Source organism: Nylanderia fulva, unplaced genomic scaffold (genome assembly GCF_048542155.1).
Source record: "Nylanderia fulva isolate GAGA-0341 unplaced genomic scaffold, ASM4854215v1 Scaffold41, whole genome shotgun sequence".
Lineage (NCBI taxonomy): Eukaryota > Metazoa > Arthropoda > Insecta > Hymenoptera > Formicidae > Nylanderia > Nylanderia fulva.
Window position 1 is genome coordinate 922,596 of NW_028190488.1, and position 17,886 is coordinate 940,481.

The 17,886-nt window shown below is 39.7% G+C and overlaps 1 protein-coding gene across 2 annotated transcripts in view; it reads left to right on the forward strand.

Moving 5' to 3' along the window:
- Positions 1–815: 815 nt before the first annotated feature.
- The window catches only part of Trim9 (E3 ubiquitin-protein ligase Trim9), a 98,106-nt gene continuing 81,035 nt past the window's right edge, over positions 816–17,886 (forward strand). For both annotated transcript variants that reach the window (XM_029314226.2, XM_085486230.1), the window contains exons 1-2: positions 816–2,387; positions 6,471–6,746. In XM_029314226.2, the coding sequence (XP_029170059.2) occupies positions 1,896–2,387; positions 6,471–6,746 (768 nt within the window). In that variant the 5' untranslated portion in view covers positions 816–1,895. The remainder of the gene's footprint in view (positions 2,388–6,470; positions 6,747–17,886) is intronic.

The following is a 17,886-nucleotide window of genomic DNA, read 5'->3' on the forward strand; positions in this document are numbered from 1 at the left end:
ATAAGTTCTATGAGAGAATTCTTTCTGTATATTTATTCAAAAGATGTGCAAATGCTTAATTTTTTTTTACTGAAGGAGGGGGCGAATAGGGGTTCTGGCCCCTCTTTGCGAACGCCCATGAAAATAGAGAATCTATTTTCTCCATCTTTGCAAATATATAAAAAAATATAGGAACGATATATTTAATTCGACCCAAACTAGCCAAGAAAATTTTTATTTTATTTCCACAACGTTTCGACCATCTGTTTTTTGGTCCTTTTCAAGTGGAAAATTTCTTGATAAAGCGCAGTTAGTTGACACTGTTGTCATGATTATTAAACAATATGATTATCGGACTTTTTTCAAAACATTTGAAATAACTTTGAAAGAAGAAAAAAGTAATTTATCAATGAATTTTCCACTCGAAAAGGACCAAAAACAGATGGTCGAAACGTTGTGGAAATAAAATAAAAATTTTCTTGGCTAGTTTGGATCGAATTAAATATATCGTTCCTATTTTAAATACCACTAGCGACGTTTTAAGTATTCAATTTGATAAAAAAATACAATTTAAACAAAAATTTGTCGCTTCGTGTTAGATTCTTTTTTCCCATCTCGTCTCTTTATTTGAATTGATGAAAATTTATGGACAATCATGATCGTAGTCTCTTGACAATTATAGATGCGAAAGAGATATGAGATCGAGGCAAGTTTGGGAACCCCTGCCTTCTGTAGGCCTCTCGTTCTCCCCGTACGGTCACGCTCCTGAGCGTGCGTGGCCGCGATGCGCGACGGTTCTTTGACTCGGTGCCGGGAGTCAGTCAACCCGGTGACGGCTTCCAGGTTGCGTGCTGTTCTCCACCAAGCGTGGTCCTCGGCGCTCACGAGCTCGAGTCGAGGGCGGCAAACGCGTGTGTTCAGGTATATACGTGCGCCGATTATCGAAGTCGACGAATTCGTCACTGAGAGTCAACTCAGGTTCTTCAAGCTCGAGGAATAAACGAGTCGAGACGATTCTCCGAAAATGCGAGAAGCACGCGATGCGTGCGATCGACAGGTGACACGTTCCCGCTAAAACCGGCGAAAGAGTTTTACGTGTTCCGCTCGGTCCACGAAAATTGAAGCGCGCGTATTCTGGACAACAGCGATGGATCATCAACGAGTGTGTCGGTGAGCGAAGGGATTTTTTTTCGGCGCGATCGATACTACGCGGAATCGTCGTGCGTGATCCGAGTGTGGAATTCGATGGGATTGCTATCGGCATCGTAGTGGTTAGAAAGGTGAGGCCAGGAAGTGCTCGGTCGATTTAGCCGTTTGATAATCGAAAGATCAAGTTCCTTCTTCCTCCGCGTGCGAAACTCATCGTTCGTTTTGCATCGATCGAAGCCAGAAGTCTCTTGGATTCGTGTTGAAAGAAGAGAAATGTGTTGAAGAAGATTCTGTCGCGAGTCGGCTCCGTTATTGTGTTAGACTACAAAAGTGGGAAAATCTCTCCCTTCAGCTCCGAATCTCGTAATCGGATTTTGATGAGAGGCGCTTTTCTGATAGATCATCCTCATCCGAAGAAACCGCCGAGCGAACTTCTTCACGGCACGTCGGAATAATCGCAGCAGGGATCCGCGAGAATACCCGAGAAGAATTCCAAATACCTCTTCGTTTCACTCTTCGCATTTGCATTCATACCGGAGTTTCACGGAACGACGCGCGTTCGATCGCGATCCGATTTCGCAACCGGTGAAGGGGATCAGGATCGAGATTATCATCCTCGTCCCTGTCATTGCTGAGAGGAGAGAGGAGAAACCCTGCAGACCCGTTCGAGGCTAGCTGCCGAGCTGCCGCGGCTCGAGAGGATCCACGAGGAATTCTCCACGGACTCCAGGACGATCGCCAGACGGCGAGCCACTGGTGCGTCCGCGATGGAGGACGAGCTGCGATGTCCCAGCTGTAAGGAGCTGTTCGTGGAGCCGGTGTTGTTACCCTGCTGGCACGCGTTGTGCTTAGCCTGCGCGGTTAATCTGCAGGCGCCTCCGGACTCGCCTCCGGAATCCACCGCCGACTCGTCGAACGCGCCCGGCTCGGACCAGGAGGCCGACAAACTGTCGATCCTGTCCGAGACCGATTCCGGGGTCGTCTGCAGCAGCACGTCGACGAGCTCGCGACCGGGCAGCTACGTCGGCACCCCGGGCAACGGCGGCGGCTTTCCGCCGTCCGGCGGCACCCTCTGTCTCTCGTGCCCCGTCTGCCAGAAGACCGTCTACTTCGACGAGGGCGGCGCCCACAATCTGCCCAAGTATTGGGCGATGCAACACATCGTCGAGAAGTATCAGGAATCGCGGAACTCGCGGCTGCAGTGCCAGATGTGCGAGGGAGAACCGCGCGACGCGACCGTCGCGTGCGAGCAGTGCGAGGTTAGCTCGATTATATTCATTATGTATAAGGGGGTATAGAGTAAATCATGTTTTGCACCCCGGGTTTGCGAATATAATGTATATGAATGCAGCGCGTTTTGTCGCGAATTGGAATCTCGCGCCAGAGATTAGCGCGAGATTAGAAGTTTGATTAATAAATGGGGTTGAATAAGAGTTATAATGAGAAAGGTGGGATATAGATGGTGGCGCGTGAGAGATTGAGTATTTCCTATTTAACAGTCATCCTCGAGTTAGGAAGAAATAATTGGGATTGTTGGCACTGTTGAGTTAGCTTTGCTTTAACTTTGCTTGCGAATACTGCGTTCACGTATATATGTTTAGGATTGAGAACTCTCTGTAAAGTAATAATGAGGAACATTTCAAATACATATTCTAGTAGAGACTGCTCGTTATTATTTATATTGATTGGAAATAAATTTAGAGAGTATGTTATAATTGCAGACTTAATTTGTTGAACATATTGAAAGCAAAATTTTATATGTATGTCACAATTAAAAATATAATATTTATGTTTTTTACAATAAACTTTTTATTAATATTTTCAAATAAAAAAGTTTAACACGATTTTATAATGGCTAAATTAAGAAAGAATATAATAACGAATGACGGTTTTTGTGTATTTCATATAAAAGTGTATAATTTTATAAATCTGCTCATGAAAATATAATAATTCCATTTTTGTTCGTCAGTTCTGTCTTTGTTCGAGTATCTGTGGATTTTGTTTCTCCACAAGAATTTTTCTGTTTGTTATTCTATTTTTAAAAATATGTATCTGTAGTCTTGGATCAAACAAGAGACCACATAGTGTGACATCCGTATAAAACTTTTTGTTATTCTCTTTTTCCCGCTCGTTCTGCAGGGACCCTTCCACTTGTTAGAGACTCGAGAAAAGAAGGAAAAAAGTCTCCACTGTGAATTTGCTTAAAAATATGAAATTGTCAGATTGTAATACGTTCTGTAAAAAGAGAAAGTAACATTTTTATAACTGTAAAAAATTTTTGAACAACGTGAATTTATAAATAGACCAAATACATCACCAGCAATTATTTTGATTAATATTTTCGTCTCATGATGACATTCGGCGAAAGAACAGCGTTTTAGCGGAATATAAAGCTATATCCGTTGGCTGTTTGATGTCTAATTCGTCTCTTTCGTCGTTTCTCCTCCATGATATTTCTGTCCCGATGCTTTAACTCGCCCGCTTCGCTATGAAAACTTCCACCACGCCGGTAAGATCAGAAAAAGTTCCCAGGACTACCATTCTTAACGATCGCGGCATCAGCCGTGTTTATTTCTCTTGTGTGCTCTCCTCATCCAGAGGATGCTCGTTAACTCCCGCCTCGTTCTTCCCTGAAGTCCACTTCATAACTTTTCTCTTCGCGGTATAAGCGCACTAGAGCCGCTCTCATCTACAAGAGCCACGTCTATATCGTTATCGGTATAATATCGAGCGTTATAGACATCGTTATACTATAGAAACACGAAGATTTTATTGATGGCAAAATCAAGAACAAAAGTCATGTAAAATCGTGATATCGCCGCGTCTATATAAATATATTTTTATTTAAATATAATTAAACACATATGTCTATCAATTTTATATCGAACAGAAACATGTCGAAATGTCAACATTGTTTATGAAAGGATATATTTTTATCTCGCTTTCAGGCAAATGTGAATGATTTTATAGATACTTCTTTCTCATAAAACCCAGTAAAATATAATGTTTTATTGAATATTCAATCATATTTTATTGAAAATGTCAATATGTAATATATATATAATTTTTGTAATTTACTATTATAATTTCTAAAAAAATATTTTTAATTTCTCTTTCATAGATTCAAAAAGTTGTATTTTTTATTACGCTATTTTAAAATTGTTCCTAGTTCTGTTTATGTGCGAAAATAAGAGATATTTCTCGAACGATTGTCAAGTCCGGCTCACGCAAAATATTTGCACGATATATTTGCAGAAATCATCGCTACGTAACACTCACGAAAAGAGCAATTTTATATTGTTCGGTGCTCCGTTTGAAAAGATCGAGTTACCACGTATCGGAATGTCGCATCGCATGAAATATCTCGTTGCGACCAACATATATGCACGCCAATCGCACAACTCTTGTCTCGTCTCCCATTTGCTCACTTTTCTCCGAAGTGTTAAATTTCATTTTCAACCCTCTCCGTTATACCGCGTTGCGACAAGTGGCGGATATTTTTTCTGTGATTTTACATTCTCGCCGCGCCGGTCATTTCTCGTTGCGTGGAAAAAAAGAGAGAGAGAGATAGAGAGAGAGTGAGAATCGATGTGGTGCAGTTTCACTCGTCGCCGACAACATATTCGCGCGACAACAATGCCTCCATTATTGATAACCGAAATGATATTATTTCCGGAAAGGAAATATCGAGGAATATTACTGAACAATATTGTCGTATGTTATTTTTATTTCTCAGTTATTATTTTTATTAAATTTGAATTTCGTGAATATACATTCGTGTTATGCTGCCTTAGATAATCATTACTTTGTATGAAAATCTATTTGTTAAAGTAAATTTATATATTTAATTATAATATTAATTATAATATATATATATAACACCGTAGTTTTACACCAGATTTCTTTTTGATATTGCATTCATACGCATTTTATTATATTGCGAAACAATGTGAGAATCACAAAGTATAGCACAAAAATTTAATTAAATGCACAGAAAATTAATTTTAGTAACTACGAAAAATGACGTATATTTCGAATATATATATGTATACGGAACTTGCTTCACGCTACTGTTTGTACGAGTTTCGCTGCATGAATGACAAGGCCGCGGCATGTAAACAACAGAGCCGCAAAATTCGGCGCTCGTACTTTGTGACGTATATAGTGTGTACAGTTGTTTATAACAGTAGACTTATTCGAGTCCGACCTTGTCATTCACGTGGCGAGACTCGAACAAACAGTACCGCGAGCCGCTCCGTCTTCGTATTATCTCCACATAATCGCAATCATATTTCATAAACTATAATTAACGAATTATCAATCCGTGCGCATTTAATTAAATCAACTTTGTGCGACGTTGTTCTCATGTGTATCTGGTTGTCGGTTGCGAGAAATACGATCGCGAGAAATATTATATGTACGAGATGGCGATCATTTCCTGTGATTGCAATTAACGATTATCAATGCGCGCGATTGATTAATGATAAACGACGCGGGCGTGAATGTCGCGGCGACGTTTAATTGATTCAACTAACGAAAAGGTATACATGCATCGATTATTTATTAATAATATCCATTTATTTCGCGGAATTTACATGTTGCATATCTATAATACTATGCTGCGATATCGGAGTGAAAATCAATGTCATTTTCGTAATTTTCGATCTTTGAAGAAATTATTCTCAGGAAGAAAATAATATTCTTGAAATTAATAATTATTGATAAATTTTATTTGCATGTTAGTGTTATGTAAGTTTGATCGAATGTTTGACACCGATTTAAAAAAAATTCAGAAGATTAGAAGAATTTGAATAATGCATCTGAATATATTCAAGATTTACTTGAAAATATAAAAAGAGGAAATACGTAAAACGACATTGAATCATTTCGTCATTACTTTTTATAGATTTTTTTCTCTAAGCATTCGATATTGCACGGAGAGAATTTTCTCTTAGAATTTACCCTGAAAATCATGGAACAATATGATATTGGAAGAATTTTATAAGAGTTTCTCTGATTAATATTTAATACAACAAAAATATTAATATGTGCATAGCAAATTTTACTTACATAGTAAAATTAATCGAACATATTTTATATCTTATTATGATACATATTAATATTTTTTATTTTGTGGTACCTAAATATTAATTATAGAAAAACTTTCCTAAAATTCTTCCATATACCATATATTGTCCCACGATTACCACGAGATTTTCCAGATAAATTCTAAAAGAAAATTCTCTGCGCGTGTGAATATCGATTCGTGGGAAATAAAAAAATATCTCTTTTCTCCCTAAATATTTCTCACATAAATACGAAGATCGTGATTTTTCTTTCAGGTTTTATATTGCGACGCCTGCAGAGAGTCCTGCCATCCGAAGAGGGGCCCACTGGCGACCCACAATCTGGGACCACCGAGAGGCAGCTGGCAATCGAACGGAGGCAAGGGATCCCGGCCCGAGAGCACGCCTGTCTGCAACGATCACAACGGCGAAGCGGTGACTCTCTATTGCGCCCTTTGCAAAATCGCGATATGCGCCCTGTGTCTTCGTGATCGCCATGCCGCGCATCCTCACGACGTTCTGCCGTTGGCCGCAGCCTGCAAGGCGCAAAAGGTAAGTGCACTCTCATCCTTTCGAATAGTAATCTGGAAAATCTTCACGAGTGCACGCGACATTTCTACCATAAATACTGAAGCAGCGATAAATATTTTGGAAAGAGATAATCGCGATCTTGATTGACGAAGAAAACTTCTTCGTAAAATAGAAGAATATATATTAGGACGGAGAAAAAAGTAAATTGTCTTCTCCTAACATCCCTTAAAGAAACGTGATAATATATAAATGAAGATTAAGTAGACGCAGATTAGTATTTTCAATCAGCAATCTATAAATATACAATATTTAATCGAAATCTCAAACGATTAACGCGTTGGGCGAATTACTATAGATTTTACCTCGGAAGAATGATGTTTGCCGGTAAAATACGCGGCGCGATAATATATGTATATTTGATGATGAACTCGGACGCGCGTAATTTATGTGCGTAGCTCCGCGTGGGCAAAATCCGAAAATAATAGATGATGCGGTGCCAAGCCCGTTAACACGACCAATAATTGAGTTTCAATCCACTCACTCTCCGCAATATGCACTATATTCGCACTTCGATGCGCTTCGTATATAACGCCGTAGTTTTGCGCCGATGAGTTTCCCCACGTTGTTCTTCTGACGATCGCTTTTTGTACCTATGTATATGTTATGATCCACGTTTCAATCTCTCGTTTCTATATATCTACGCGACGATCGACAATTAGAAATTATATTGCCATTATATGCTAATCGATCACATGCCAGGCGTATTTGCGCATCTGTCGCTATACTGCAATTGCACTATAATTAAATACGCATTGTAAAATATGGCACGCAATTATTCGAAATTACATATTAATTAGTAACTGCGCGATTAGATATAATAATTACGCGTCGTTCTATATATAGATAATCGAAATTTTACACATGCTCTCATGCATATACAATAATATAAATTCGCATACTCTATATGATATATACATATATACATTTTCTATTTCTACCCCGACTCCGTTATCGCGCTCGCGCGATATATCGATAGCAAGAGAATGCGTTTTATTCAGAGGATGTTTCATCACTTCGCCGCAACTTTCCGATATCGTATTAACACAATGCTATCGCACTTCTCTTCGTACTTCAAAGCAACTACCGTCGCGCGTTATTGCGTTTCTCCGTTCCTCTCATCTCTCGGTGAGATAACGTGAGGATCCCGCGGAAATTGCGCGCGGATGACGATGGCGACGATATACACCGTCTCGCTAATCGCACGTCTGCACATTCCCTCGGATGATCGGGGAACCCGCGTAACGACACAATATTCGCGATATACTGCAGTCCTGATCGACAGCTGGCCCCGATATCGCCCTGATGTCTCCCTGTTTTGTTCCGCACACGTGACACATACGTTGCCTCCCGGTTTTGACGTTCGGACCTGGCGAACGCCGACACCTGGTCACTTCCTGACATATGGGGCCGCGCCGATTCCATCATCCGGCGCCGATGGAATCGTTTCCTCTCCGCGATTAATCTGATAAATTGCCCTGCCCCCTTCGTCCATCCTGGTCCAGTCAAAACCGCCTGACTCCAGCAATTTCGTAATTGATTGCCGCCGGGCGAGCTCTCGCTTTTGTTTGCACTCGCGCCACCCATTATATCTCGAGACGGCGCGGCCGATAGTTGACCCCGATGATAAGATCGATAGAGTTCGTGCGGACTGCGAAGGGAAAATTTCCGCGTACATATATATATATATATGTGCGGAATCCTCTAATCGCCGATATCCGATGGTAACCTATATGCCGATCGCCTCTAGCGATATTTCGATTATGGATGGGTTTTTCGACGAAAAACCTTTAGAATCGTTCAAATCGGGGGGTTTACATTCGTTCCATCGTTCTTTGTTTAGCGGGCAAACACGAAAGAAAGCGATTGTGATCATAACTCACCGATGTTGAACTTGTGTGATATTTGCTTTCTTTCATCTTTATGAGCGACAAGAAAATATTGTTGATTGTTTCGATAAGAAGTTATGCAGGATTGCAATTATTATATTTATAAATAATAATCAGAGCGCGCTTTAATAAATTACGTTTTTAAATGTTGTTGTCTCTCTGTGTAATTATATGGTGTTTTCCATTTACAATTAGTAACACAAGCGTCATTCTAACTTTGTTCTAGATTCTACACTGAAAAAAATATTTGTGCAAAATTACATGATTATGAGGAGTTTTTTTTCGACCCAGCATAATCATGCAATGTTGCTACTCATATGGAAGATTACGGATTATATGTAATTTCATATGAAATATATTCTTATATATGTATTTTCAAGATTAAAAATATTCCACTGAACATGGAATTATACATAGAAGAAAATGCTAATAATGTATAAATGCTATAAAATAATGTTATAAATAAATGCTTATAAAATATAGTAATAACGTAAAAATATTGACAATAAATTTTTACATTAATATATGCATTTTCGCTTTACAAAATATGAAAAAAATATTAGTGATCATTAAATAATTTTTCCAGTTTTGAACAAATAAAATTTCCATGTAAAAGTACATGGATTTTTTTTCAATGTATGAGAATAAAGATAGAATGATGTGTTGCTAAATGGAAATCCACAATTTGGCCAAATTTGGCGCGTTTTCTGAACGATACATCTCGTCGTTAGTCGAGACCGGGTCGGAGAAACGCGCTGAAAGTGCAGTTCGTGATAAAGTAATTTGCAACAGGCTCGTTTATCAGCTGAGCCACGCGAAGATCGGCACCGGATTGCGCCGATCGTAGAGTTCCGGGTGCGGGTCGCCAATCATACGTCAGTTGCGATAACGTGCAACCCCGATGCGAAACGTTACCGTCGCGTTTTGACACGTAATCATCCGTCACTTTGTCTTCTCTCTTCATCTCTCTCTCTCTCTCACCCTCTTTCGACCTTCGATCGTTTCCTCCTCCTTCTACGTATATCGGAGGTGGGCGCGATGCCCTGGTCATTATTACACATTAATGTTGACGCACGAGGCAATACTCGCACGTTGCACCCGATATTTCGGTAATTAGTCTGCCTGCTCGTCGGCTAATCAAGGCAATGTCGGCGTGCATGCGCGAATCGGTATTCGTGTCTGTAATCGCGATAATACGATCCGTTGTGCAAGTAGTAGCACTTATTACTTGAGATGCAAACAATGGTGAATAATAGTCTCTAACATGTATGAAACCGATATTTTTTTTCAAACGCATACCCACGTTAAATGAGTTATTTTCCAGAGTCCGCGATCTCGTCGCTCTGGAATGTAATTCAAGCTTCTCGGGTGTAAGCCTTTAATCCGTATGATGCAGCGATTACGTAATAACATATTGAAACATGTTTTATCGCGTAATGATATGTTTCCTCGGGACGCAATTCACGTAAAATAAAAAAAAGAATCTTATAGTTATCAGTCGGATAACGATCGTTCCGATTTCGCGATGTTATAGAAAATTGCCGTGGTGCTCTTATCGCCTATATCGCGTTGTAACGATAAAATCACATCTCGCGGGCGCGTTGGCGCTTTTAATCGACGCGTTAATAGCTACGGCGATGGTCTCGATTGATTTTAAACGAAAGACCTAACACGGCTGAGTGATGGCTGAGTGGGAAGGACCGCAATAATAATAATCGATCATAGCCGGACTCACGCGATTGCGGCCGCGTTCCCGACCTCAATTGATTGTACATCCGCTTAATCGATATAAAAGGCCATGTTTTAATAAAACGTCTGACGAGTGATGCCCGAGCGTCGTTCTTTTTGCGTTAATTTTCTAGATAAGCTCCGGGAAAACGCCGTCTTTTTATTGAATTTCTTAAGAATATCGTGTGAAAATTTTCGCTTTTATTAACACTGTGAATACATGAATATTAATATTAAAAATTAATAAAAATATCCGTAATTTTGTAAAAAATTGAACAAATAAATAAAAAAATTTTGAATCTATTTTTACGCATGTCTTAAGTGTCTTTATCGATATTATTATTGATTAATATTAATATATTAGTATTATCATATTGATTAAGTAATATAATTTCGTGATTTGAGATAATTTATCTTTTACGAAACGGATTTTTTTTTTTTTTTAACAAAATTACTGAAAATTTGGGGAGCTTCGACAATGAGAAAGAAACTCGTGCTCGCAGTCGAATATCACATTTGCACATTTCATGAATCTTGCATGAACTTGCGTAAATATATGCATAAATATGCATATCTTCCGTATACCGAATGGTCTAAGTCTACTGCAATGTATTACAAGATTCGATTACTTAGTAGTTACCGGCAAATAGACAAGGGTCGACCCTGATCCTCTGTGTCAAGTTTGCTCGCGGGAAATCGATTGTTTGCAAAGAGCACATCTTGCGATCCTCCAGGCATCATCATGCAGTCTCTGTAGTCTTTAAATTACGAACAAAATGAAAATAGTTTTTTCAAGAAGAATCTTGTTTCAAACTCGTTGCATAATAATAAGAAAATAGATATATTACATCTATACATTTGCGGTTGCCTTACATTTTCCATACGTATACTAATATATAAAAAAGACATATATAAAATATAAGGATGAATAGAAATTTCACACGAAGCCGCTATTATCCGAATGAAACTTAAAGTGCGCCCTTTCACCCTCCGAATGAGCTAAACCGCCTTTTCGCTCTTTCAAGCCATAGCTCTTAAATATTTTCGAGTCTTTCCTTAGCACCGCTGTACACAACGTCTATTGAGCGAGACCTCATCCAGTTCTCTCGTGTCGCGGCACCGTCGAGAGGAAGCGTCCTCGAGGCGGCTGAAATCTGCCTGCCTGCTCTCGCCGCGGGAGAGGCAGGCAGGTAAAAGAGACGCCGGAAGTCGACGGGAAAAGGGGGAAAATCGCTGTCGAAAAATCAAGGTACGGTAAGCGGCGCCGCGACGTTCGCAATTTCCGCGACCGAGGGAGAAAACGCCGAGTCGCGTCGTCTGCCTGCCTTAAACAGCCATGCCTCGATTCGCGTGTCACAAAGAGCATATCCGCATACCGTGGCCCCTTAAGGCGACGGAAAAGTTGGACGAGGTAGCGCGGGAGTAAGGAGGCTGGGAGAGCGAGAGCGAGAACACAAACGGATATAAGCGGGCAACGAGCGAGCGGAACGAATATAAAGGCCCATTTAGACGAAAAGGTCCTTAGTAGTTCCGCGAGCAACACATTTTCGTCTGAGATGGGTTTTTTTTTTCTTTTGAAAGGGATATTTTTCCTCGAACACGAGGGGCTACGCGTTGCGTTTATCTTTAGAAATTTGGCAATTTAGGCGAACGGCTGATGTTTCGTGTATATAGAGGGGACTCTGGCGAATGCCGGTTTTAATTATCGTGCAGAATTTAATATCGGAGATATAACAAATTATATTTGATTTTCAATCATTTCTCTCTGCGGATGAGCCTCGGATTGAAATAAAATTATGAAACATTCTCATTGCGAAAAATGCGTAAAATGTGATTGAAAATATTTCGATTAAATATGTTTTATTTTTCACGGAATTAATCGCGCGCGAATCCCTTGATACGGACTCGACGGATAATCAAATGATAAAAACTCGCAGCCGATTTCATACTCGGATTAAATTTTTTAATATTACCCGTAATAATTTATTAAATTAATTGAATCAATACAACAACATAGATGAAAAATAAAACAATTTTAGATCTTTTAGAATATTTCCTTCAGAAATAAAAATACCTTTAATTGAGATAAAAGTCTGATATAAAATGTGCGCGCGGGTGATAAAATAAAATACTAATCTTTTTATACTTCTCTGCGAGGTGCGATACTACCCTTAAATTATTATCACCATTATCAGTGCAATAAAATTGTATAGTGTACATAGACTTTCGCGCGAGCCTAGCTCACGTACTAGCTGCTCTTATACGATAACCTTTGGAAATCGTTAAGTTTAAACGGGCCTTAAGACGTCGGGTTGAACGGAGAAGAGAGAGGAATACAATCGTATACAGGAGGATCCGAAGGTAGTACACGTTCCATTGTGCTAGTGTGCCACGGCGTGGCTCGCGATATCGCGTGGTGTAGGAAAGGTTCAAAGTGCCGTAGGGCACACGGGCGAAAGAAAGGAAGAAATGCGCGAAAGTGGGGAGAACTCTCGAGTTCACGGCGTGGCGAGGGCGAGATAGAGGCGCAAACCGGCTCAGGGACTGGTGATTCTCCGATATCACGTATTACGTATCACAGTGCCGATACATATGTATGTGTGTATATTACGTCCCGGTGAGCAACGTGTATGTGCCGTGCACGTATACAGCGGCATCTACAATACTGCTTCGGGTCCTGCGCTTCCTTTTCTCCCTTTTTTCTTCCTCTTCCTCCTTCGTTCTCCACCGTCTCTTTTTTTTTCTCTTTCGTCCTCTTTTCTCTCACCTTCTCTCGTGTCCTCTTCTCTCGACGCCGTGGAGAAGGTCTTCGCTTTTCCTCTTCTTTTTGCCGCTGAAACTCGAGTCTCTCTCTATCTCTCCCTCAGCGCATACCCTGGAGGCAGATCGTTTGCAACGCGTATTTAAATACAGACACGCGGTATATTCCGTGGAGCGTGTTGCATACGGTGGCCGCGCGCGATCTCGAGCAGGAAAGGCTCGCGTTGCGGAGTATAACGATCTTTCTTCTTTATTGACTGTAACAGAGAGTGACTACGCAATCGAGCATGAGCGATAGCGATCTCATTCCCCATTCGCTATTCAGCTGACGAGACGAAGTCTGACAAAGATTGAGCTTCTATGTGGAAGGAATTTTTATCTTTAGATTTTAACAAGATGCAGCTTGAAATAGAAATTTTCGGAAAAAGTATGATCTGGAAAAGTAGCCCTTTTCCAGGAAATAAAATAAATATTTGGTAAAAACGTTATATTTTGTAAAAATTTCATCGTATTATTACCGTTTCGATAACAATAGTTAAGTTAAATATTTTTTTATATAGATGTTTATATGGGAAAAATAATAAACAATTTTTAACTGAATATTTTTTGACCGAAATCTTTTCTGAAATAATGAATTCAATTATACCTAAATATTTCGAATATTTTTGCATGCATTCTAAGCTGCATATATTTAAAAATTAAGTTTTGAAAATTATATATAAATTACGATATAAAGCGCGAAAACGTAAAGAAATTAATTAATGGATTGAAACGTCAAAATGCAACATCACGCAGCAAATCGTATAGATTTCTACTTGATTTTCCGAAACGAAATCAATTTTCCACACTTTCTACATTTTCTATATTTTCCACACTCTCTATATACATAAAAGAATCACACAAATTGATATTTCGAGAAAATGCTCATTTTATATCGTTTCACGAAAGAGATCAGCCGAAATCTTGGAGCAACTTGAAACGCGCGTCGATATTGAAATAACGACATCCCGGTAAACGTTAGCGGGACTTCTCCGCAGGCGAAATCGATATTTCGGGTCGGAATAGCGGTCTGCGATACCGCTACGGTCTTTAAAGTTGCAATATCGAGTGCCGGGAATATATTCGCACACGCGCGTGCATCGATGCATATACACACACACCGCGTCGCCAGAGTGCAGCGGTCGCGGACGCTTTGTGCAGGGGCGTGGTGGCAGTGAACCGCGGAATCTCGGTAGGACGGGTCAGTGACAATTTTTGCGGAGGTAACACGCAAAGAGAGAAAATCGTGTCTGTTGCGAGAGCGGTAGTACTCAAACGCCGTAGAAGGAAAGATAATATCGCTGCGCTCGTTCCCCTTATTCAGTTGCATCCGCGGCCGAGTGCCTTTATTGCGTTTCCTTGGTCCTCTTCTGCCATCCTTCCGCCTTTTCCTACGTTGCTACGCGTTTAAATGCGTTTCGCGAAATTAACTCCTTGCCGCCAGCGTCACGAATATCCCGAGTATTGTCTCCTGCTTGCCGACTTTTAGGGACTTTTAGGTACTATTTGCGGGAATTTCATTGTGGAAAATGTTCCTGAAATTTCTAATGCAACTGAAACGCGCATCTAACGTAATTAGGTAATGTTATACGTAAGTGCAAGAGAATATATTTTTTTCTATACTGCGTAAAAGCACATCGCATATAGGATATACCATTTTAATCTTAAGCCGCAATCTTGTCGTTTTACTGTGATTAAATTTTTTCCTCAATTCTATTATTCCGTGGATTTTCGCGCGAAATATATAGATTGACGGAAGAAAGAAGCGAAGATATATAGATCATTCAACCTTTTAATTCAATTTCTTTTTTCATTTGTCCCCTCTTGGAGTCTGTAAAAAAAATTGAACATTTGCTCTTCTTGTGTATAAACACTGGAATTTAATTGCAATTTTATTTAATATAAAAATATTTATAAATAACAAAATAATACAAAAAATTCAATGTAAAAAATTCGGAAAGAATAATAAATAAGAAAGAAAAAAATGTAATCATGCTTCTCCCGGGAGAAAATCCTGCGGACGTTCATGATTGTATGTAATAAGAAAGTGCTTTTACCGAGGATCTTAACACGCGTTTCATTCAACGAAACACGCGCGACATGAATTTGCCAACACTTCATTCTTCCCCCTGTTTGTCCTTTTGGCTCGACCACTCGCGAACGACAGCGAACAGCGGTAGCATTCTCGAGCGCCGCAAACGTTCCATCGAGAGTACCTTCGGATTGATGGAAACCAAGGGCGCGGGTGAAAGCGAGGGGAAGAGAGCATTTGTGCGCATTCGCTGTTTATCGAAGGGAATTGTGGTCGCTTTCACGTGTGCGTCCGTCGCTCGAAACGGTCGAGCGCGTCCCGAAAGGGAAGCTGCGTCCGAGCCGTCGAGGATAATCCGCCTCGGCGAACAAAGTATCGAGGTCGAACGCGGGAGAGACACGTGCGTCTCCGAGCGGCGATGCAGTTTATCCGGTTGCACTTTACCGGAAGACGAAGGTTCGAGTATAGGGAGAATGAGAGAGAGAGAGAGAGAGAGAGATTTATCCGTCGCGTCGAGAAGTCGAATGCATCCCTTAAATCTCGCCATTGATTCCGATCGGTTTACGGGAACAAATAGGATTTTGTATTAGGAGAGAATTTCGCGCAATGTTCGAGTTCAATCTTTTTTTCAAATTTCTCAACAATGCTAACTTTTTTACCTATATTCTGTAAATTGATAGAATAGAAATCATCTTTGACTATTCTTTGTATACTTTAAATAACCAGCTCGCTTTGATCGCGAACAGCTGATTAAAAAGTGTCGCTCTCTGCCATATTAATTTTTTAATCTATATTTTGTAAATTGATAAAATAGAAATTGTCTTTGACTATTCTTTATTTAATCAAGACGAGCGCTTAAGAGTTCATCTTACTTTAAATAGCTAACTTTGCTTTGATCGCGAACAGCTGATTAAAAGATGTCGCGCTTCATGCTAATTTTTTTTACCTATATATTTTGTAAAATAGAAATTATCTTTGACTATTGTTTATATTTAATCAAGACGAGTGTTTAAAGAGTTCATCTTACTTTAAATAATCAGCTCGCTTTGATCGCGAACAGCTGATTAAAAGGTGTCGCGCTGTCAGGGTAATTTTTTATCTAAATTTTATAAATTGATAAAATAGAAGTCACTTTTGACTATTTTTTATTTAATCGAGACTTTAGAGCGCTTAAGAGTTTATCTTACTTTAAATAGCTAGCTTGCTTTGACCGCGAACAGCTGATTATATAAAAGGTGTCGCGCTGTCATATCGCTAGGAAATTTATGTTCGCGCCCTGAGAAATTTTCCGACTCATTCTTGACATTACTCGGCCGTCGGAATTCGAGTTCGTTGAACTGCGGAATGTTTGTGCATCATAAGTTTTCTCCTCTCGTGCGTGCGTGGAGTTTGTTCTTTTCCAACGGATTAATCAACACATGCACGCGTCCCTTTAATGAAATACAATGCGTCACACACAAGCGCTCGTGTTCGTGACGTTTACATTTAAAAAAATAAAACGTGTGCGAACAAATATAATTCTGGTCATGAGATCGTAATGAGCGCGACGGTGTTTCATGTATTTATAATTAAATTTTGTGACAAAGAGAAGAGTTTGTAAATATTTTTCACGTATAACCAAAAAACATTAAATCGACAACGTGGGACAGAGATATAAATTTTTACAATACATAAATCATGGAGCTTTTGACGATTGCAATTTTTATTTGACCCGCGGCAATTTGTCTACCCGATATTTTTCACTTGTGTATTATTGTTTAAATAGTCGTAGTAATGTTTAAAAATCAATAAAGAAACATTGCTGAGTAAAAATTATTTATCATGCGTATATTCAATTCAAAACAGTATCTCTCTTGAAGAGAGAAAGGGAAAGGGAGAGAAAAAAGAGAAATATTAAAAAAACGACTGAAAAAAAAAAAGACACGAGGATAACTTTTGTAGATTTTTCTCGATTTTTCTATCGCGTTGAAATGGAAGAACGATATTCGCATGTGAAATATTACAGTTCGCGAGAGAGTTTGCGTTCAAAATCCAGATGAAATCTCTGCGCAACGCATTATTGATGCAATTTTTCTTCGACGCGCAGTTTTTCGTGTTTCCGCGGCTGGAGCCGTGAATTTCATCTTACGCGATTCGTTTCGGGGAGTCTGCACAACTCCGGGCGAACTTCTCTCTCCAGACCGCCTTTTCGCAGTCCCAGTTCTCGGCATAACTGTCACGATTCGCAGCCTCGAAATACACTTCTCTCTTATTAGAGCTTAGCGTTTCGTGGAGACGGAGCTTACGGGACGTGTGACGCCCAGGGGATTCGCAAGCACGGCGTTTATTCTCGGAAACTACCGCAGCAAGATGCAAAAGCTTTGGCGTATTAATGCATCCGACCGCCTTTAAGGGCGTCATTTAATACATTTAGCAGAAATACTTGTTAGGAAATTGTAAGATTAAAGCTATGTCACGTATATAAGAGTTGTATATCCTATACATCTTCAATGTACATATAAGCATTTTCACGATGCTTTTTATTGTTCTTAAAAAGACTTTCTCGAAAATATTAAATTTGGCCAATTTTTCACGAACAGAGAAAGCGAGAGAGAGAGAAAGAAAATTGCGCCTTACGTTCACATTTTTATGCAAGTTTGCGTGTTTTAGCAGCGTA